Source organism: Bactrocera oleae, chromosome 2 (assembly GCF_042242935.1).
Source record: "Bactrocera oleae isolate idBacOlea1 chromosome 2, idBacOlea1, whole genome shotgun sequence".
NCBI lineage: Eukaryota > Metazoa > Arthropoda > Insecta > Diptera > Tephritidae > Bactrocera > Bactrocera oleae.
Window position 1 is genome coordinate 4,565,010 of NC_091536.1, and position 18,601 is coordinate 4,583,610.

The 18,601-nt window shown below is 33.9% G+C and overlaps 1 protein-coding gene across 1 annotated transcript in view; it reads left to right on the forward strand.

Annotated features, from left to right (window-relative positions):
- Nucleotides 1-3,717: 3,717 nt before the first annotated feature.
- Nucleotides 3,718-18,601, forward strand: part of Delta (neurogenic locus protein delta) — a 57,577-nt gene continuing 42,693 nt past the window's right edge. The window contains exon 1 of the mRNA XM_014234079.3: nt 3,718-5,201. Coding sequence (XP_014089554.2) covers nt 5,142-5,201 — 60 coding nt within the window. The 5' untranslated portion in view covers nt 3,718-5,141. The remainder of the gene's footprint in view (nt 5,202-18,601) is intronic.

An 18,601-nucleotide genomic window follows, 5' to 3' on the forward strand; every position in this document is an offset into this window, starting at 1 on the left:
GAATGTTAACTTCCGCTGCACGAAATTACAACTGCAGTGATGCTGCGCAGGCGTACGCGGAAATATTGAGCGAATCTCGCCCATACAAACCGCAACAACATAAACAGCAAAGCGCTTATGCAATAATCCTACGAAAATATATATCTACATGTATGAGTGTAACTGCATCAAGCACAAAATCGTAAGCGTCGTACCCAGTTATCCTTAACCGACACATCCTTATCGCATTTCTAGTTAAATAGGAAGCAGTGGTACACGCAATCCATCACTGCTTTGCATAAACTAGAAATCATACTCTTGTATACTCCTACAAAGACTAAGCGCTCTCCTTCTCTCTCGCTCAACTTGCTGTGCTGTACATCCTTATTTGCACCTTGTGCTGCGTCCTTACTCGCATTGCCAAACGGACCGGTACTTCCGGTCGTTCGCTTAGGATAAGTTCACTGTACATACACCTAATACATACAAGAATATTTGCTGTTGTTTGCAGTTGTTTTTGTGCACGCAGTATGCGTTTTTTAACGTTCTTGTTGTTCATATGTTTTTTGCAGTAGTGGTGTGTGCAGCAGCAGGTAGTTTTCTTGCTCGCCTGTGCGTCTAAGTGTGGTTGTTGTTGGCTCGAAATTTCCGTTGCAGGTTTTTCGACATTAAAAGTAATATGTATATATGTATGTATATAAAATATGCTGCAATGCGCTCCTCTACAAGGACGATGTAAACTGCGAATAAGGATATGCAGCAGGAAACAAAGCAAACTGAATGTTTTAAATTTATTTAAAATATAAAATTATATATTATTTATAAATTTATGATAATACTTTTTTTTATTATATTTTAATAATAAATTTAATTTCGGATTTTAGGGCAGTCTTTATAAACGCTGCCTGTTTGCTATTTTTGTTTATTTATTTATTTTATTTTCGCCTTCAACATTGGAACACTAAATTCCGGAGATTTATGCGCTTTTGTAAAGACAAGCCAATAAGTTTGCCGCCAAATCTTGTATTTTATTCTACTCGCACAACAATTGAGGTAAGTTGCCGCGAAGCTCATTCATAAAATTCATTTCATACAAATTATTTGCGCGCGCAACCAATTTAGCGCATTTAACCCTTCTCTCCAAGCAATGAAGACCTTTATAAAGCATTGTCCATGTATATATATAAGTACGTTACGTTACTTATGAGTATGCATATATTATACATATTTACTGTATATATAATATATGTATAACTGCCTACCTTTTGTATACATATGTATTGTATATCGTTTATTTATGAGCACTTCCTTTTATTGTCTTTTTATGCTCTAAATTAGTATTTCTTTGTCCATACGCCCTTTCATCATGCCCCAGACACGTTTGGCGTCTCTATTTTTTACTTCTATTCGATCTGGTTCAGTTTCCATCTCCTAGTAATGTAAACTATTTTATCGATACTGTATTAAGGTGAGTAGATGAGCTTGCGTGATCCAAATAAATGTCAGTATTTAGGTTAGGTTAGGTTAGGTAAGAGGGTCGATCCTAAGAAGGAGCACACTTGAACAGCTTAAACGCCGTACCGTTGTGGTACCCAAAACTCCTATGAGCCGGATCAATAGACACTTACATGTCGACAAAGCGCTTTGTGCCTATGACAAATTTGTTGAGACAACCAATAGCTGTCATTGTTTACAGTGTCCAAAATTAAAAGATCTTCTAGGAAATATCAGCTCGGCTCCAGCTATAACCATAAGTAATGCAAAAATTACGCTAAAGACGACATAAGACCGAGACTTATTAAATGATCAGTCGTGATACAGTTAGATTTCTTTGTTATCGGTTTTCAAGCTATTGATTTGGAACCCGAAAGATTTGGGTTTACAAACATTTTTGGGTAACAAAACGTTTGAATCAACTTCTTTAATCAGAATAACAATATATAACGAAGAAACAAGATTGAAGATGAAACGACGTCAAAAACAAGATTTTTTTTAGAGACATTAAAAAATACACTAACAAAATATTTAGCTAACTTTTAGTAAAAACCTTAATACCTCCCAAGAAGCATTATGGATGTTCTGGTTAAGGCATCTAAACAATATTTTTGAACTGCAAATGAGCTGTTTAAGGAAAGATCTAAGAAGAACTCAAACATGCTCTTGAAATCTTTATAAAACTTTATGAGAACTAAAACGTCATATTTAATTTCTAAGTAATCTACAAATTCTAGAAAAAACGGAAAAAAACGAATGGAGCAAAATTACGCCCTACCAATATAACACACTTATTCGTAGAAAAAGCAAACGCTCCAGGGAAGTGATTTTGCAAAAGAGGTCCAAAAAAAAAAAATACTGGACTAAATAAAGCAAATATTTTCAACAAAACATCGAATTCTTTTATCTTAGTTATGTGAGCATGAAATATGGTATACATACCAATGAAGAAGAAAGTCGATATTAGTTTTTATAGTTAATATATAGCTTAAGAAAAATATGAACACATTAAATTTGAAGTCAATGAAATTATATTTTGTGAATTTTTTTTTTTCGAATTATCAATAATATTCAACTTTTATGAATTTGTACACCATAACGTTCATGTGGCTTAATTGTGTGAGCACAAGTGTATATGTATATACATACATAGTGTTTTCTTTAACTCCGATTGGAGCGTAGGGCCAACCTCAAGGATTGTTATCTTGTCGCAAAGAGGGGGCTCAAAATATACAATGATCCTGAGAGCGATACCGGCGATGGTTTTGCTACTGACAGGGCCTTTCAAGTCGGTAAGGTCGAAGGTGAGTACCAAAGCTAAAACAAAGCATATAACACAATCCCCTCCCTTTTTCGAGGGGGGACGTAGCGTCTGTTTCATCTGATACAGCGGGCGTCTGTTTTGCAGTAAGCGGCTCGCTTTAAAAACCTGTATTTTTATGATAGGTTCCTCGGGCAAGATAGCAGCGCTAACAACGAACTTGGAAAACTTATTAGTCCAGTCCCATCTTTCTGATGATACTTGATTACTGAAAACATAGTCTCAGAACTTTCTTCGTATTATATCAAAAATGTGTATCAATCAACAACTTTCTTCTACCAGTAACAGTTTGAGAGCCACTACTTGTGTGCCCTTCTAATGAGAAGGATGAATATGTTTCCCTCACCGCTGCTATACCTACGCGACTCAATGAAACGTAATGAAAAGCGACGAGTACTACAAAAATATACATTCGCATTTCAACAATAAATTGGAAGAAAACGCATCCACGAAACGTGCAGCGACTACACACATACACTCAACATAGCCCGAATATCTACTACTAAACCTACTACCTTTTGGATAGAACAAAACGTTAACACTTTTTGAGCACAACTTCAAAGAATACCAATTGTGCTCCCACTATGCTCTCTTCACTCTCTGCTTTGCGCTCATCGTAGCTAAAGAGCAAATGCATGCAGGCAATTGTAAGCGATGCAACAACAATAACAGCGAATGCATTGCATAAAGCAAACAACGAAAAACATCTGTCGACGGAGCAGCTGCCATTGCGCTTGTAGGTGCGAGCAGAGCCACTGGCTGGCATGCCGGTATATGCCGAGCCTCTCGCACACACTGCGCCAAAGGTGCGACGCCACAGAGAGCAGAGAATGCAGTTGGTTGTTTTGCTCGCAGCGTTGTTGAAGTTTTGCGGGCGGCAGCAATTTGGCGACGTAGCGTAGCGGCAGTTTTGAATTGAAGTTTGCGTGATGAACATCGTCGGGTTCTGCGCATCGCACAACGCTAACAAAACCTGAAGCAAACACACAACAACAACATTTTTACAACTTTGCTGCTAGAGTTCTAAAAAGTAATTAAAGCAAGAAGTGCTAGAAGACGCACCAAGCTAACACGATAAACACAAGAATATTTGCTGAATTTTTACGCGATAGTGCAGTGGCGCCCTCAATGAAGCAATCAAAAATGTATTAAGCGAAATATTTAAAAATTTTAAATTATTGAAAATAAAAATTGAGAAAATACAAAGTGATACAAGTGCATTTGCATAAGAAGACAGAAAAAGTTCTGCGTTAAAGAAATTGCATTGATAAATTGGATTGAAAAAGTAGTTCAATTGTTCACAATCATTCCATGTGCTTTTGTGCTGCGAATTAGTTTTCCGGAAAACTCATACGGACTTGCGTTAGTGAAAAAAGCGTGGATACGCGTCAATTGATAGAAAGCTAAAAACTTTTCATTATAGTGCTGCAAACGCTTTGAAAAATAAAAGAACAAACTTAAAAAAATAAAGCGAACGTGCGTAAAACAATTACTTTTATAAAAAAAAAATATTCTGCAGCGATACGCAAGTGTACCGTTACTTTGCATAAGACGGTCAACGTCGACGACGCCGCTGAACACGCACGCAAGCGAACTGCGCAGCGTGCAAATGTCAAAAGTTCACGTGCTGTCGCCCACGCAAGTCAAATGCTGATGAGTAGAATAACGTTATTTTTTGTAAAAAAGCCTAAAAGCTGAAAATCATTTAAAGAAAAAAAAACACACTCCAAGCGAAATAATGAACAAACGTAAATAGTGCAAACAACCAAAAAAAAAAGGTAAAGTGGAAGCTTATGTAGCGTAGAAACCAATAAACAGTAGCTATGAAACACATAAAGCATGCAAGCGGTTAAATAATATTAAAGAAAACTTAATTAAAAATAAGTTTGTCTACTTACACTGCAGCAGTTGACAAGCGCATAGCCATGCTGAGCTAACAGTTCATAAAGTGTTTAATAAAAAAACTCAAAAAATTTAGCTGCTAAATACATTTTATATTAAATAATTAAATATATTTTTTATGTATGTTAAATGCTGTGCAAAAACTAAAACTACGAAAGAGTGTGTGTGTTAAGAACAAACGGCTAATTGCTTTTCTGCACAAGAATGATGTTTGTTGGCAAAAACAGGCAGTAACTAACAAATTTTGTTACAAATAAGCAACGCTTTTGAATATTCAATGCCATATTAAAGGATATTTATATAAAATAAAAAAACACACTGCACCGAAAGTATTCGGACAGCGCAGCAGCTGATATAGGAGACAATTTTCAAACGTTAAATACGCGCAATTGGATTAAATATTTACAAGGATTAACGACAAAGAAAACAACGCAAATATATCAAAATGAATTGGATAAAACTGATATCAGCGACGATTCTAACGCTCTTTGTCATTGTCAATGAGGTAAGTGTTGAGCAACGCAATAGTTTTGCTCTAGACGTTTGGGGAAGAAAGTTGTTTTTTTGAAAAATGGAAAAAAGTTTTATTTATTAGTATTTCTTTAACGATATTTGAAGAGAAAATATAAATTGCTTTTTAAATTATTCTGCTGCACAAAGGTTTTTTTAAGATTATTTTTTGTTTTATTAATAATAAAAATTATAATATATTAATAAAAATAAATATAATATAATAATAATAATAAATATTTATTAACAAAGGCGCATTCATTTAATATTTAATTTAATTTTGGTTTTCTTTTCTAACATTTTCCTTGCAAACAGAGCTAAGCTGCTGCTTCATTATGTGAACATGCCTTAAGGGCACTTCAGCACACATGTTCTAAAAATTCAAAATTTATATTTATTAATGAAAATCCAACACATTTGATTGCCTTTGTAATTTGATCCCTGATAGAAATGCTAGTAAAGGGAGCATAATTTTATAAGAGCGGCGACAGAGAAGAGTTAAAAGTATAATAAACATATAAAGAAACATTGTAAAATATTTACCTACAACCCCTAAAATTAACAATTGACCTTGATGAGGGGCATCGCATATGGAAATTTATTTTTGGACATGCATATGTTTAAATTTTTTATAATTACAAAAATAAAATGTTTCGAAATACAAATTAATTTGTTTAAAGTTGAAGTTATAAAGAAAAAAAAATTAAAGTAATGTCCCTAGTTGCATGACCAATATATGGCGGCCACTCACTTGCAGTTTTATTTTTAAAAAATATTTTTAGTTGAGTACGACTTTTAAAGAAACATCTGTCACCCCTAAAGTGACTAACTCACTTGCTTGCCGCTGCGTCACAATAGCGTGTCGGCCTGCCTGCCTGTATTGCTGCTTGTGGCTGTCAACTTGTCGCCGGCGCTTCAGTTGCGACCAACTAACCAACAAGCAGTGCAAGGCAGCTCGTCTCAGGGCCGTTACGGTGACGCGCAGCGTAGGTCAATGTGCCGCTAGTGCTTCAAATACCTAGCAGCAGGCAGACAGGCGAGCTACGAAGGGAACAATTTTTTAACAATAAGCGAGTGTAGGGAAAACCAAACAGGCAGCATCCAGCATTCTTGCCACCACCAGCAATTCGCTTTTTGAATGGCACCTTTGCTTGCTGTAAGCGCTTCTTATTGCCCGCTCTTAACCCTTCAACAGTTGCTTTTCAAAAAAAATATACTTTTTTTTCCCTTTTGAATTCCTGCTTTTGCACGCATTTTTTTGCTTTGTGCAAAATGCACATTTTTTCCTTGCAAAGCGCTGCTAAAATTACACAATTTTTTTATTTATTTTTTCCTCCTGTGCGCCGTCTCTGACAACTGCTGCTAGCGAAGGAGAAAACATATGTTGGTTGTTGGGTGCTGCTGCCGCCTCTGCTCAGCTTGCTCCTGTGGAGTTAAGTATATATGTATAAATACATGCATGTATGTATGTAGTGGTATGCTTTACTGCGTGTAGGATCATCAGCATGATTATCATCTGCTGTTCCCATTTTTTTATTGCCGTTGATTTTTTGTGTGTGGCTAATTTTGCTCAGCTGAAATTAATTTGGTCGGATATCGGCGTCTTGCAGCACTTTAATTTCTTTGCGTGCTTTTCATCTTGCATTTATTTTTATACTTTTTCACTTTTTTTATTAAGTGCACTCTCCCTCCCAGCGGCGGTTTTTTCTTGCTGCCTTGCCGCAGTCCTTTGCCTCTGTTAAATGCATCTCCTGCGGTCTTGGGAGCAGCTGAAAAATATTTACATGTTGCTATTTTAAGTACATCTTCAAGTCGATTTTTAAAATAAAGTTTTTGTGTCTACTCTTGCCACATTTTTGAGCTTAAAATACTTGACAGGCATTTTTGAATCAGCCTTTTGTGAGATTTTTTAACACTAAATTGAATTTAATGCGGTTAAAATGTTTATATAAAAATTTATAACAGAAAAAAATAACAATAAAAAATAAAAAATATTTGATAAATATAATAATAATTAAAAGCAAACAAATCATTAAAAATTGTTTTATCACAATGTTGATATTTTTTTTATACATACATATATTTTTTATTTTAGCTCTCACACAGCTTTTTCCTTTTTTTCTAATTTTTTTTATTAACATAATCTTCATTCTTTCACAGGCTTATTAATTTTCTCTTCCATAATTTATTTAATATTCTTATATGGTCAACCTCCTGCCGTAAGATTGGCATGACAACATGCTGCGCTAATTTCAAGCAATCGTACCATGTGCTGCTGGCTTTAAACGTCTTGAGACAGTAGCTTGCTGAAGTTAGTGTTGTTTTATTTTTATTTCACAAAAAGAAAAAAATGCTCGCGGCTTTTCATTCACAGCGTGCGAGTATAGTGTACGCCTTGAAAGTCTCAAAGTATACAAACATAGTGCAATGAACAGTATTCTGCAGCTAATAGAACAGTTTCTATTGAGAATAAGGTTATTTTATTTAATTAATAAAAAAATTAATTAATAACTAATAATTTTGTTAATTTTTTTTTTTGGTTATTTTTTTTTTAAGTTTATTTGTTATTATTATTATTTTTTGAACTTTTAATGTAATAGTTAAAAAAAATTAAACATTAATAAGAATGTGAATTAAAAAAATAAAAAATCTGCTATGTTATTATATATTATTTATTTTTTGTTAATTTTGTAATAAATTTTTTTTTCAAAAAATTTTTATACAGAATTTTTTTTTAAAAAAATTTTTATACAGAATTTTTTTTTTTACTTTTTTAATTTAAATTTGTTAGTTAATTTATTTTATATTTTGTATATCAATCTTTACAATTATTAGTGTGCGATTTCTGCTCATCTGTCACACTTATATCAACATTCGCTTGACAAATTATTTATACAAATAATAATATATGCTAAAGCAGCAGAAATCCAAAGCCTTGCAGTAATTTCTCAACGGTTTCGCACTAATTGCCTCGACTACTCAGCAAACTTACGGAAGTAGCTAAGTATCTGCCAGATACCACTGACAATGGGGCTGCCACTGAAATTCGCGCACATGCCGCTAATAAGAAGGGTCCGCAAAAAAAATTAGATATATTGTTGCAAAAACAAAAACACTTTGCTTCTTTGCACAACCTGTGTTTAGATGACACCTCAGGCGCATTTGATACACATTAAGCTATGTATATACATATATATGTGTTTATATGTATATGTATATGGAGTCACTTGTGTATTCCATACTTATTTAACACACTGTGCGGCATATATTTTCTATGCAACTTGTGTGTGCGTATGTATGTGTACTTTCGAACAATTAATTCAAACGCGTTTTTCGTCAACTATTTCTGCCATATATATTTCTGTGTGTGTTGTTGTTTTGTGGTGAACGTCACTTGTCTTAATTAAGTTAACCCGCCAAGAACAGCGCAAAGCCAAAGGAGGATCGGGGGTCTGTTGCATTTTATGTGCCAGCACTAACAGTTCATAATTTTGTCTCGTTTTTGTTTTATGATTATTTCGACTGCCTTAGCTGTTAATTGTCTTGCCTTAATTTTGTCTTCTGCAACGGCTTGCACCTACTATTTGCAACAGTTTACTTACACGCTTATACAAGTGTTTTTTTATATAGTTGTTGCTTTAGTATGTAGAAATAATAATAACAACAACAACAATTCACTTGGCCATTGTGCGTTTGCTTTACTTAACTTTTTTCACATAACTGTAAATTATGCTTATATTTTATAATTTATTGAAATAAAAAATGGCTGTCACAGTAAAGGCGAAGTCGCAGTTAAAGAAAGTCGTAACAGTAAAGTGAACTTGGTAACAGCGTTTGTAGTATACATATACAGATATATACATACACAGATACATGTATGCAAGTATGTATTAACGGTTGTAGCCTGAGCAGAAGTGGCAAATTAACGCAGCAATGGTAATGCAGTCATCTTAAACTCATGCGCCTGGGCCAAATGCGCGACCAACTGCTAGTATGAATGAGTGACTGACTGCTAGCTTGACTTGACTGACTGACTGTCTGATTGCACGTAAGACGCTTGAGTGCGCGCGCGCGTTCCCCCACCTGAAGTTTATTTTATTATATATTTATTTTATTAATTTTAAAATTTTTTCTTCGTTTTTTCTTGTATAACGAAAGTTGCTATATGCTCAGCTTAGCATACACCTTCCATACATACATACCTTTTATACATAGCCATACACACATTTATGGTATGTCCGTGTATTCACATAAATATTTATGTTACATGCCGCTAGTTACTAGAGCGGCTGTAATGCGATCAAATGTGCTGCACATTGTCGGTTAGACGAGCTGGTGTGTGTTTCTTGGCCCACCTGTAACTCAGACATTACTTTACCTCTGCAATAATTTAGATATTTTTTCTTTCTTTCTTCTTTTATTTTCATAACTTTTGTGATGTTTGTTTGTTTCTATGTGCCCAAGCCAAGTTTAAGTCGAGCTGTTTTGTTATTTACTTCTTATTTTCAAAGGCACTCAACCAAGACCAAGCAACCGACTGTTGGTTGCTGTTGTTTTGTTGTTTTTGCGAGGTTTTTCGCTTGTGTGGGTATTTTTCACCAAAAAATGTAAACAAATGCAAGATGGAATGTGAAAAATTTGTTTAATTGTATTAAAAAATATATGAAAAATAGTAGTAAAAGTAAAAAATAGTAGACAATTTTTAAATAATACTAAAATATATAAATTAAATTATGATGAAGTAAAATTAACTCAAAGTAATAAAATTAAACAGAAAGTTTACATAGTAATTAAAAATTAACGGAAAAATATATTAATTATATAAACATAGTATATAAAATTTTAATAAAATAATTTTTTCTTATGTATAATTTTTTTTTAAATTATAATTTCTTATGCATATACATATGTACAAATAATTTTTTAAATTTATTTTTTATTTAATTATAAGTTTTTAAACTGAGAATTTATATTGTAAATAAAATTAAATTTTTTTAAATTAAATTTTAATTTTTTAATTAAATTAATTTTTGCTATTTACGTATGTATGTATTTATATATTTTTTTTAGATTATAATTTTATAATGTTATATAATATTAAAACGATTTAATGATATTAGTTACTATTAAAAAGTTTTTGATTTTATATTGAAAATTATAATTCCTATGCAATTATAGTTTTTTTATTTTTTTATTTTTTCTATATTAAATTATAAGTTTTTAACGAAATTAGATCAGCAAAAAATAAGGATTTTTATTTATTTTTTTAAGTGTTTAAATTTAAAAAAAAAATGTTTCTCAAGAAATTAATATTGCAGAATTTTTAAATTGAAAACATATTTAAATGAAAATGCATTAAAAATTATAATAATTTTCAAACCAAAATGCAGCAAGAGATAATAACCCGCTCGAGCTTTTACATTCGGAAACCGCTTTGACTAAAGTAAGCCTCTTCGTCCATATACTATTTTTTGTTTGCCATCGGTGAAAATTTATTATTTCTTACCTTTCCACCGACTTTATTCGTTCATTTAAAAGTATTTTAAAGCGCTTGTTTTTAACTACGCTGCAGCTTGTTAATGCCGTGCCCAACGGCCATTGTTTCATGGCAATTTAAGCCAGCGCTTTTAATTTATTTAGCTACACCATTGTATTTCCAATTTTCCGTGTTTCTTTCACCCACGTTTTCACGCACTTCATGCGTAATAAAGTTCATAAGTTACGATCTATTTATTTAAGTAACTGTGGCGCGCAACATATGCTACATCGCTAGTGTATTTGGCTTAAAAGTAGGTTACCGTTATACATTTTTTAAATTTGCTGGAAATAATTCTAATAATAAGTGAGAAATTCAAGCAAATGTAATGAGGTCAGCACTTGTCATTCACTGCGAATAAATATTTATTTATTAGTCGGAGCTTAAAGCTTATGCCAAGTTTAAGCTAAGCGTGGCATTAAGTCTTTAGAATTTTTTTACATTAAATTTCAATAAAATCTGACTGCAGCTTGGTGAAAGCGCAATGAATCTGCAAAAACATACAATAATTTAACAACAATATTATTAATTTTCGCTAGCAATTTTTTTTTTTCCTACAATATTTTATAGTTTATTTTTATGATCCTCAACAGCTTGCTGCCTGCTGCTCCTCAATTTCGCTTTGTGTCATTTTCATTAACTTTTTTCTCTCAATTTTTTTAAATTTATATTTTGTGTTGTTGCTTTTCCATTCGTTTCTAATTTATGATTTTCTCACGTTTGAGTGACACATTCCTCACCTGAGCTGGCTGGCTGGCACCGCGTTGCTAAACAACCAGCAGACAAGCGTCAACGCAGCACCGTTGCAAGCAATCTGCCAGCCATCCTGAGACAATCTTCCACCTCGCGTACTTCTTCTACAACTCAACTACTCATAGCAGTATTGTTGTTGCGTTTTGAACTTAAACTAACTGTTGTGCAGCAGCGCTTTTAGGTAATTGTTGTGCCAGGGCGGCGGGAAAAACGTGCAAAAGTAACCAAAAATGTATTTAAAATACAACAACAACAACGAAATATCAAAAAGCCTTGCCGCCTTTTTTCTAGCGCAAAACTTTACGATTTGTGGTGTTTCGCTGCACACAGCCATATATCATGGGCTTTTTGATGCTTTGATTTTGCTGCATGCAACAGAAATGGAATAACGTGCAACAACAAATATCAAAAAAATCATAATGAAAACTAAGCGTCTAAATGTCAATGCGCCAAACGAAGTGCATTTTTGAGTTAGAAGTTCTGAAGTGTGGTTTTTGTTATCTCAAAGCAGCAACAACAACAACAACACAAAAATGTCTTAACATATTTAAATTGATTTCTGTTAAATCAATAATACACCTTTGTTTGTGTTGACAGTTGAAGTAAATATATGTTTGCTCATTAACATTATGTTGTTGTTTTTGTTTTCGTTTTTGCTTAACTCATCACTTGGCTTCTCCTGCCTTGTGGCCAAGCATTTGCGCTTGTGTATTCTGGGGGAGCACTTTACTTAGAGGCTTGCCTTGACTGCTCCGTGGCTGCTTAGAGGTGCTCGTGGCTCAAGCTTCGTACGTTGCCGCGGTTGTCGATTGTGCGACTTCAACAGTTTGTTTGTTAGCGCAGTTTTAATAACGCTTTATTTTTGATTTTTAATTTTGTTTTTGTTTTATTTTATTTTTTTAAGTTGTTGCCTCACTTAAGAGGAGCGTAAAATGTTTGCTTATTTGTTTTGTGAATATGAGTTTTAAGAGTGACCGGAGAATGTGGTTGAAAAGCGTAAATATTTGTAGTAATTGGAATGCAAATAATTGAGGTATTTAAAAGTGACTAAACTTTGAAAAATTGTAAAAAAAAGTACAAACAAAAAAATTTATGGTTTTTTTATTTTAATAAAAAAAAGCAGTGACAGTTAAGATGACGCAAGCTGAAGTATCTTCTTGCTACAGCATAGCTCTTTTATAAATTTATTTAGATTAAAACCACAAATTTCAAAACCAAAACTTTTCTGCTTTCTACCTTCAAAGCCACACTTGCCACTGTTGGCAATTTCTCATACTTCCACTATTTCGCTTGATTATCCAAAATCCATAAGCAAATCATGAAAAAAAAAGTTTGAAGTAGAGAAGTCACACGCCAAGCCCGTTGTGGCATGCAACATTGAGCATTAAAAAAGGCCAGTTGTTTTTCCTCAATATAAAACTTATGCGCATAACACTCGCATTCAACACAACGCTTGTGGTCAGAGCATTCGCAGCGACTGCGCAATAACCTTCCTTCCGTTGTTTAAGGTTTCCATAATTGTTGCAGCCTCCACAGAGTGCTAATGTTGGGCCCTCACGCTCGCGCTGTCTTTTTGTTTTTATTATTACTAATGTTGTTTTTATTGTTAATGTTGTTTTTGGTGTTGTAAAAACTGCATTTATGATGGTCAACCAACAATCTTTCTTTGCGCTGGAAATGATCGTCTGCCGATCATCAACAACATCTCTGCTTGCAGCCAAGCAACGCCCCTCTTGTCTCAACCCCGACATTTCGTCGATCGCTGATCGGCCGACTTGCCTAGCGCTAAACTCAACGTTGATGTTAACTGCTTAGCTGTGACTTGGCGTCGTATTGCTAATGCAGCGTTTTTAATTTACATTCACAACTAGCAACATTACGAAAAAAAAACGCAACAGAAGCGCAGGAAGAAGCAGCAACAGCGAAGACTAAAAAAGATCAATCGACACATGCAATTCACAATTTCACATGCAGCGCACTCTATGCAATATTCATATGATTTTTTGCCGTTGCCTACTTCATTACTTGCCAGTAAGTAAGTAAGTGTCGCTGTCCGCCTTACCCAACCAAGTATAAATTTGCGCTCTCAAATCCAGTTTGTTTGCAAATGCCACAATATCGCTACTCATTTGCTCACCACTTACTCAGCGGCGCATTGCTGCGCTCTCTAAGCGCTCGCATGTTGCACATGTCGCACTTGCAACAATAACAGCAGCTGCAACATTTCGCTACAAACTAACGCAACGAGTCGAACATCACACCCCCCTCACGTTTACCAACACCATCACACACTCGATCGATTGATCTTTCGTGCCGTAGACAGCCATATATTGTACAAACATATGAAGAAGTTATGTCTAAGCGCACAGCTGTTCGTGTCGACGACTCTCTCAGCTAACTGCTTTCATAGCTTTGGGCGTTGAAAAAGCGCCGTTGCAAGCTGAAATTTAACAAGCCACGAAACAGGCTTTGCAAACTGGCTCAACACCCAGCAATGCGCATTTCTCTCAGCTGCTCATCGCGCTCGCACGAACTCTCGCCCAACTCGTCGTGATCATCGTCGTACCGTTCAAAGCTCATATTTTGCATCTTCAGTTCAGGCTTTATTTCTTAACTCGCTTGCTACTCTGCACACCACCACCTCAATCTCCGGTTTCTGTTTCGCTAAACTTGTTATTCTTCGACACCGCGTCGGCTTATTGTTGCTGTTGTGTTCGGTTTTGCTCATTTTTCACTATATATCACCATCGTCATAAGAGCTTGGGCTGTCGACGGTGTTGGCGACGTCAGCGCCTGCGTCTACGGCGACGCCGCATCGCTGTTAAACCATCAATGTTGACCGGCAAATCGTATGCCGTGGGAAACAATTCGGTTTTAGTTGAAAAAATTTTTTATGCCTGCACTTTGCTTTGCCTCTTTTTTTGCTTCACAATTTAATTTGTATTTTTATTTGGTTTTATTTTTGCCTTCACTTGCTTTTGTTGCTTGTTTCGCTGTAGTCACGTGTGTGTTTGTGTGTGTGTTTAGTTGGCTTTTGGTGCCAGACGTTGGCATGATTGGTCGTTTGACGGGTGCTCGGTTCGTCGTTCGGTCGCGCGTTCGGTTGTTTCGCTCGTTAGCTGACTGGTTGCTTGACTGGCTGACTGCTTGGCTAGTTGTCGAAGTCGGCTTGTTTCCTTCTAAGCTAACTTTATCTACTGCTTCGTCTGTTGTTTGTTGGTGCTTCTTTCTGTCGTCTCCCTCCGCATTATAATACCTACTTGGCAAGATCAGCGCGCCCGTTTGGGTTAGTGTACGATCGTTGATCGCTCGTTGGCTGGCTGGACTGGCTGACTGCATACTTTGATCGGGCGTTCTTTTGGGCTGCTTCTGTTGCTGCGGCCACCACCGCTGTGGTGTCTTGTATCTCGACTTCAGTCATGCTTACCTACATATTTCTACTGCTTTTAGCTTTATTTTGTTAATGTTTCTTCGTTTTTCTTTTCAATTCTTTTTTTCTATATTTGCTTAGTTTGTTGCTGTCTTTTTAGGCGTTCTCTTAAATGGTGCTTGTGCTGCAGTTTAGAGCGTGTGTACCCATCATATAAGCCTACTGTTTGTTGGTATTGGATTTTTTCACCGATTTTTATTGTTTTTGCTGTTGTTGTTTTAGGTGTAGATTTTGAAGCATGTCTTCGGTTTAACTAAGTTTTATTTAAGTTTTGCCGTTGGCTGGGATTTGACGCTGCCCGTTGTGTAGTCTTCTGCGCCAAATCGCTGTCTTCGTTGCTTGTCGTCATAGAAAAAGCATGATTCATATTATGTCTTGCGCATTCTTTTTCGGTTTTCCACTTTAATTTGACTTTTTGCCGGACTTTGCCAATAATTTGCGCTTTGATTTTTGCGAATTTTTACGCTTTTGGTGTGACGTTTTAAGCGTTCATTTCCTTTCGCTTGCCGTTTGTGTGTTCTTTTTTTCTAATGTTTTATTTAAATGGTTTTTTTTTTGTTTTGAAGTTTAGTCTTAGTTTCGGTTTGGTTTTTGGTTTTTGGTCATTAGCCCAACTCGTCTGCACTTACTTGGGTGATCGCCGGCTGCAGCGTGTTAGTTTTTTGATTTTTTACGGAGATAGCTTCAAACAGTCGGCGAACTGTGTTTCAAAGCTGGTTTTTTCTATTTTATTTATTTTTTATTTACTTATAGTTTTCGTTCCAGGTTAAACCAAACGTGTTGCCTGCTTCTTCAATTTGCTTATTGCTGCTTTTTTTTACCTGTGTTTTTGTTTCTAAAGCGCATCTTTTTCGATTTCATTGTTGTGTTTAACTTTTTTATTACATGTGTATGCTCTTCTTCGTCTGCGATTTTCTTCACGCCACCTAAGCTGTGCGTGCCTCGATTCGTTTCAGCTTCATTGTTGTTTTTTCGCTAATTCTAAGCGCCAGCATAAGCCGCTTTATTTCTTAATGGGCGTTTAAAGCGTGCACGCTCTTTAGCTGTGTTTTTTTTGCGCTCTTTCTACAAATAACGCATCATAACTGGCGCGTCTTTAACGCTATGCTCATTAACTACGCATATCGAAAACGATTTAGATTTCTTTAGTAGCCGCCTCTGTCTGCTGTTTTGAGACGCATCAATCGCTACACATTTCAATCAATTTATTGCGTATAAATTTTGTGCATATGTTTTCTCGTAAATTAACCTCAAAAGTCGTTGCACCGAAAATTAATAATTGAACGTTAAATCGCTCGTTTACTTTTAATTACATTTTTACGCTCTATTATTTTGTAGTTGCTTGCATTTTACACTTTTTCAGGCATAAGTTATATATTTTTTTGTATTAATTTTATTTTTTTTAAGTTATTATTAATTTTATTTTGTATTAAATAACGTATAAAAACGTTTTTTTTTTTAATTAAAATGTTGTTTTTGTTATAATTTATTTATTATTTATTATTTTTTAGTTTTTTTTTATATATTTTTCTAATAATTTTTTCATATATGTATATATGTATGTATGTATGTATATATTTAATTTTTAGTTTTCTTCTTCCTCTTTAAACACTTGTCATGCGCTGTCGCCTAGCTTCGTCATTCTCTCAGGCAAATTAGCCACACCAGTGCTATCAGTTTAAGCGAGTAATTAAGTAATTAAACAGCAACGCTTCCAACGTTGATGCACCGCTGTCTAGCGCAAACAACAACAACAGCACACAAATATGTAACGTTGTATAATAAAGTGCACAGCATTTAACTATTAGCTCACAAAGTGGCAAAGCACAAAATAATCAAGTTTACTTCCTTGGCCGAGCTGCTTGCCTCCTCTACCATACAGTGCCTCAAGTCTGTACTACTCTTTGCAACACTGCGCTTATGGCGTCCTTGCATACTTAGTTACTTTTACATTACAAATATATGTATTTACTTGTTTGTTTTTTGTTTAATATTTTTTTTTTTACATTTTTCTTTTCCTTCGATTTCCCCATTTTGTTTGTTATGACGTCGTCTTGTTAACAATTAAATTGTCATTTTAACAAGCTTAAACTTGTTGTAAATGTTAATTGCCGGACAGTTATAAATCAGAGCCCAGTGCAGCTTACGTTTGTTTGTATTTTAAAATATATGTATATATGTATGTGTTTGCCTATTTTTGGCTGCTGCTGCGCGTTTATCCAGCATATGCTGAGGCGTTTAGCTCGAAGAAGCCTTTCTGTCTATTTGCGTCTGCTGTTGTTGTTGTTGCTGCTGCTGCCATACACTTGTTCGCTCCAATTTTTTCTGCTTGTTTTCTTTTTTCTTTTAATTTTTTTTGCAATATTTACCAGCTTGTTTCTGCTGTTACTTGTGGCGACTGCGTCCATTTTTGGTTGTGTATTTAATGAAGCGTTGATTGCTTGTCGGTTTTTTCTTCGGCTACGTGTGTTTGGCAAAAAATTGTTACCATTTTTATTTAATTTCTTCATTATTAAGCACTTGCTTATTTATTTTACACCAAACAGCAATGAAGAATGTAAAGTTTTGTAATGCCTTTTAGGTAAAATTTTCCGACGTTTTTCTATATCGCTATATTTTGTTGTTGTTTTTGAAGTTAGAGGTTATTTGCTTAAAGTATTAGGCGGCTTTTGGATACTTTTTTTTTAATTTTTTTTACTTTTTATAATTTTATAATTTTCTTGTTAATAAATAGTTGTTTTTTTAATTTTTACTTTTTGTATACATATGTAGGTTATTAACTTAAAGTATCAGACAACGTTAAGGGAACATTTTGTTGCATATTTAATTTTGTATACATTTGGTTATATATAATATTTATTTATACAATTTTTATTATCTGAATTTATATTTTAATTTCATGTTTCTTATATTAAAAAAATTTTATTCCTTAATTTTTTTCTCAGTTTTCATTAATTTTTTGATTGTATTTTTTTTTAATAAAATTTTTTTTAATTTCTTTATATATTTTTTGTTTATATTAATATATATAAATATTTATTTTATTTTTAAAAATTTTTTATATGCTTATTTTTGGCTCTTTATTTTTGAATGAAACAATAAAATTTGTTGATGAAATAAAATAACAATCCTTTTTATATAGGTTAGTAACATAATTTCATAATATTAAAAATAATATTTTTTTTAACACTATGTTATATTGCGGCTTTTAATACTTCTTTGTATCCTTTAATGTATTTTATTTGCATCTCCTTAATTTTCTTTAGAACTTCTTTAGAATATTTATTTATACATATGTACGTATGTATATTTTTTATCTATTTTCTTCTCTTAATTTATTTTTTAAATTTTTTTTTGTTTATTCGTATTTTTTATAATTTATTTTTAACACTTTTTAATTGAGCTAATATAATATTTAATATTCTTTTTATTTCCATCCGCTCCATAGCTCCGTTGCCTCGCTGTGCACTCTATTTTTATTGTTTTTATAAATGAATGTATTTCTGATAAATAGATTTATTAGCATAAACGTTATTTGCTACTTCTTGTCATTAGTCACTCACTAACGATCATTTGTGAGCTATAAAAGCGTATTACAATAATTTGAAAATAATCTTTGCGTATGTTTTCACCAGACATTTTTTTTTCGGCGCTAAGCATCCGCTTAACTCGTGTT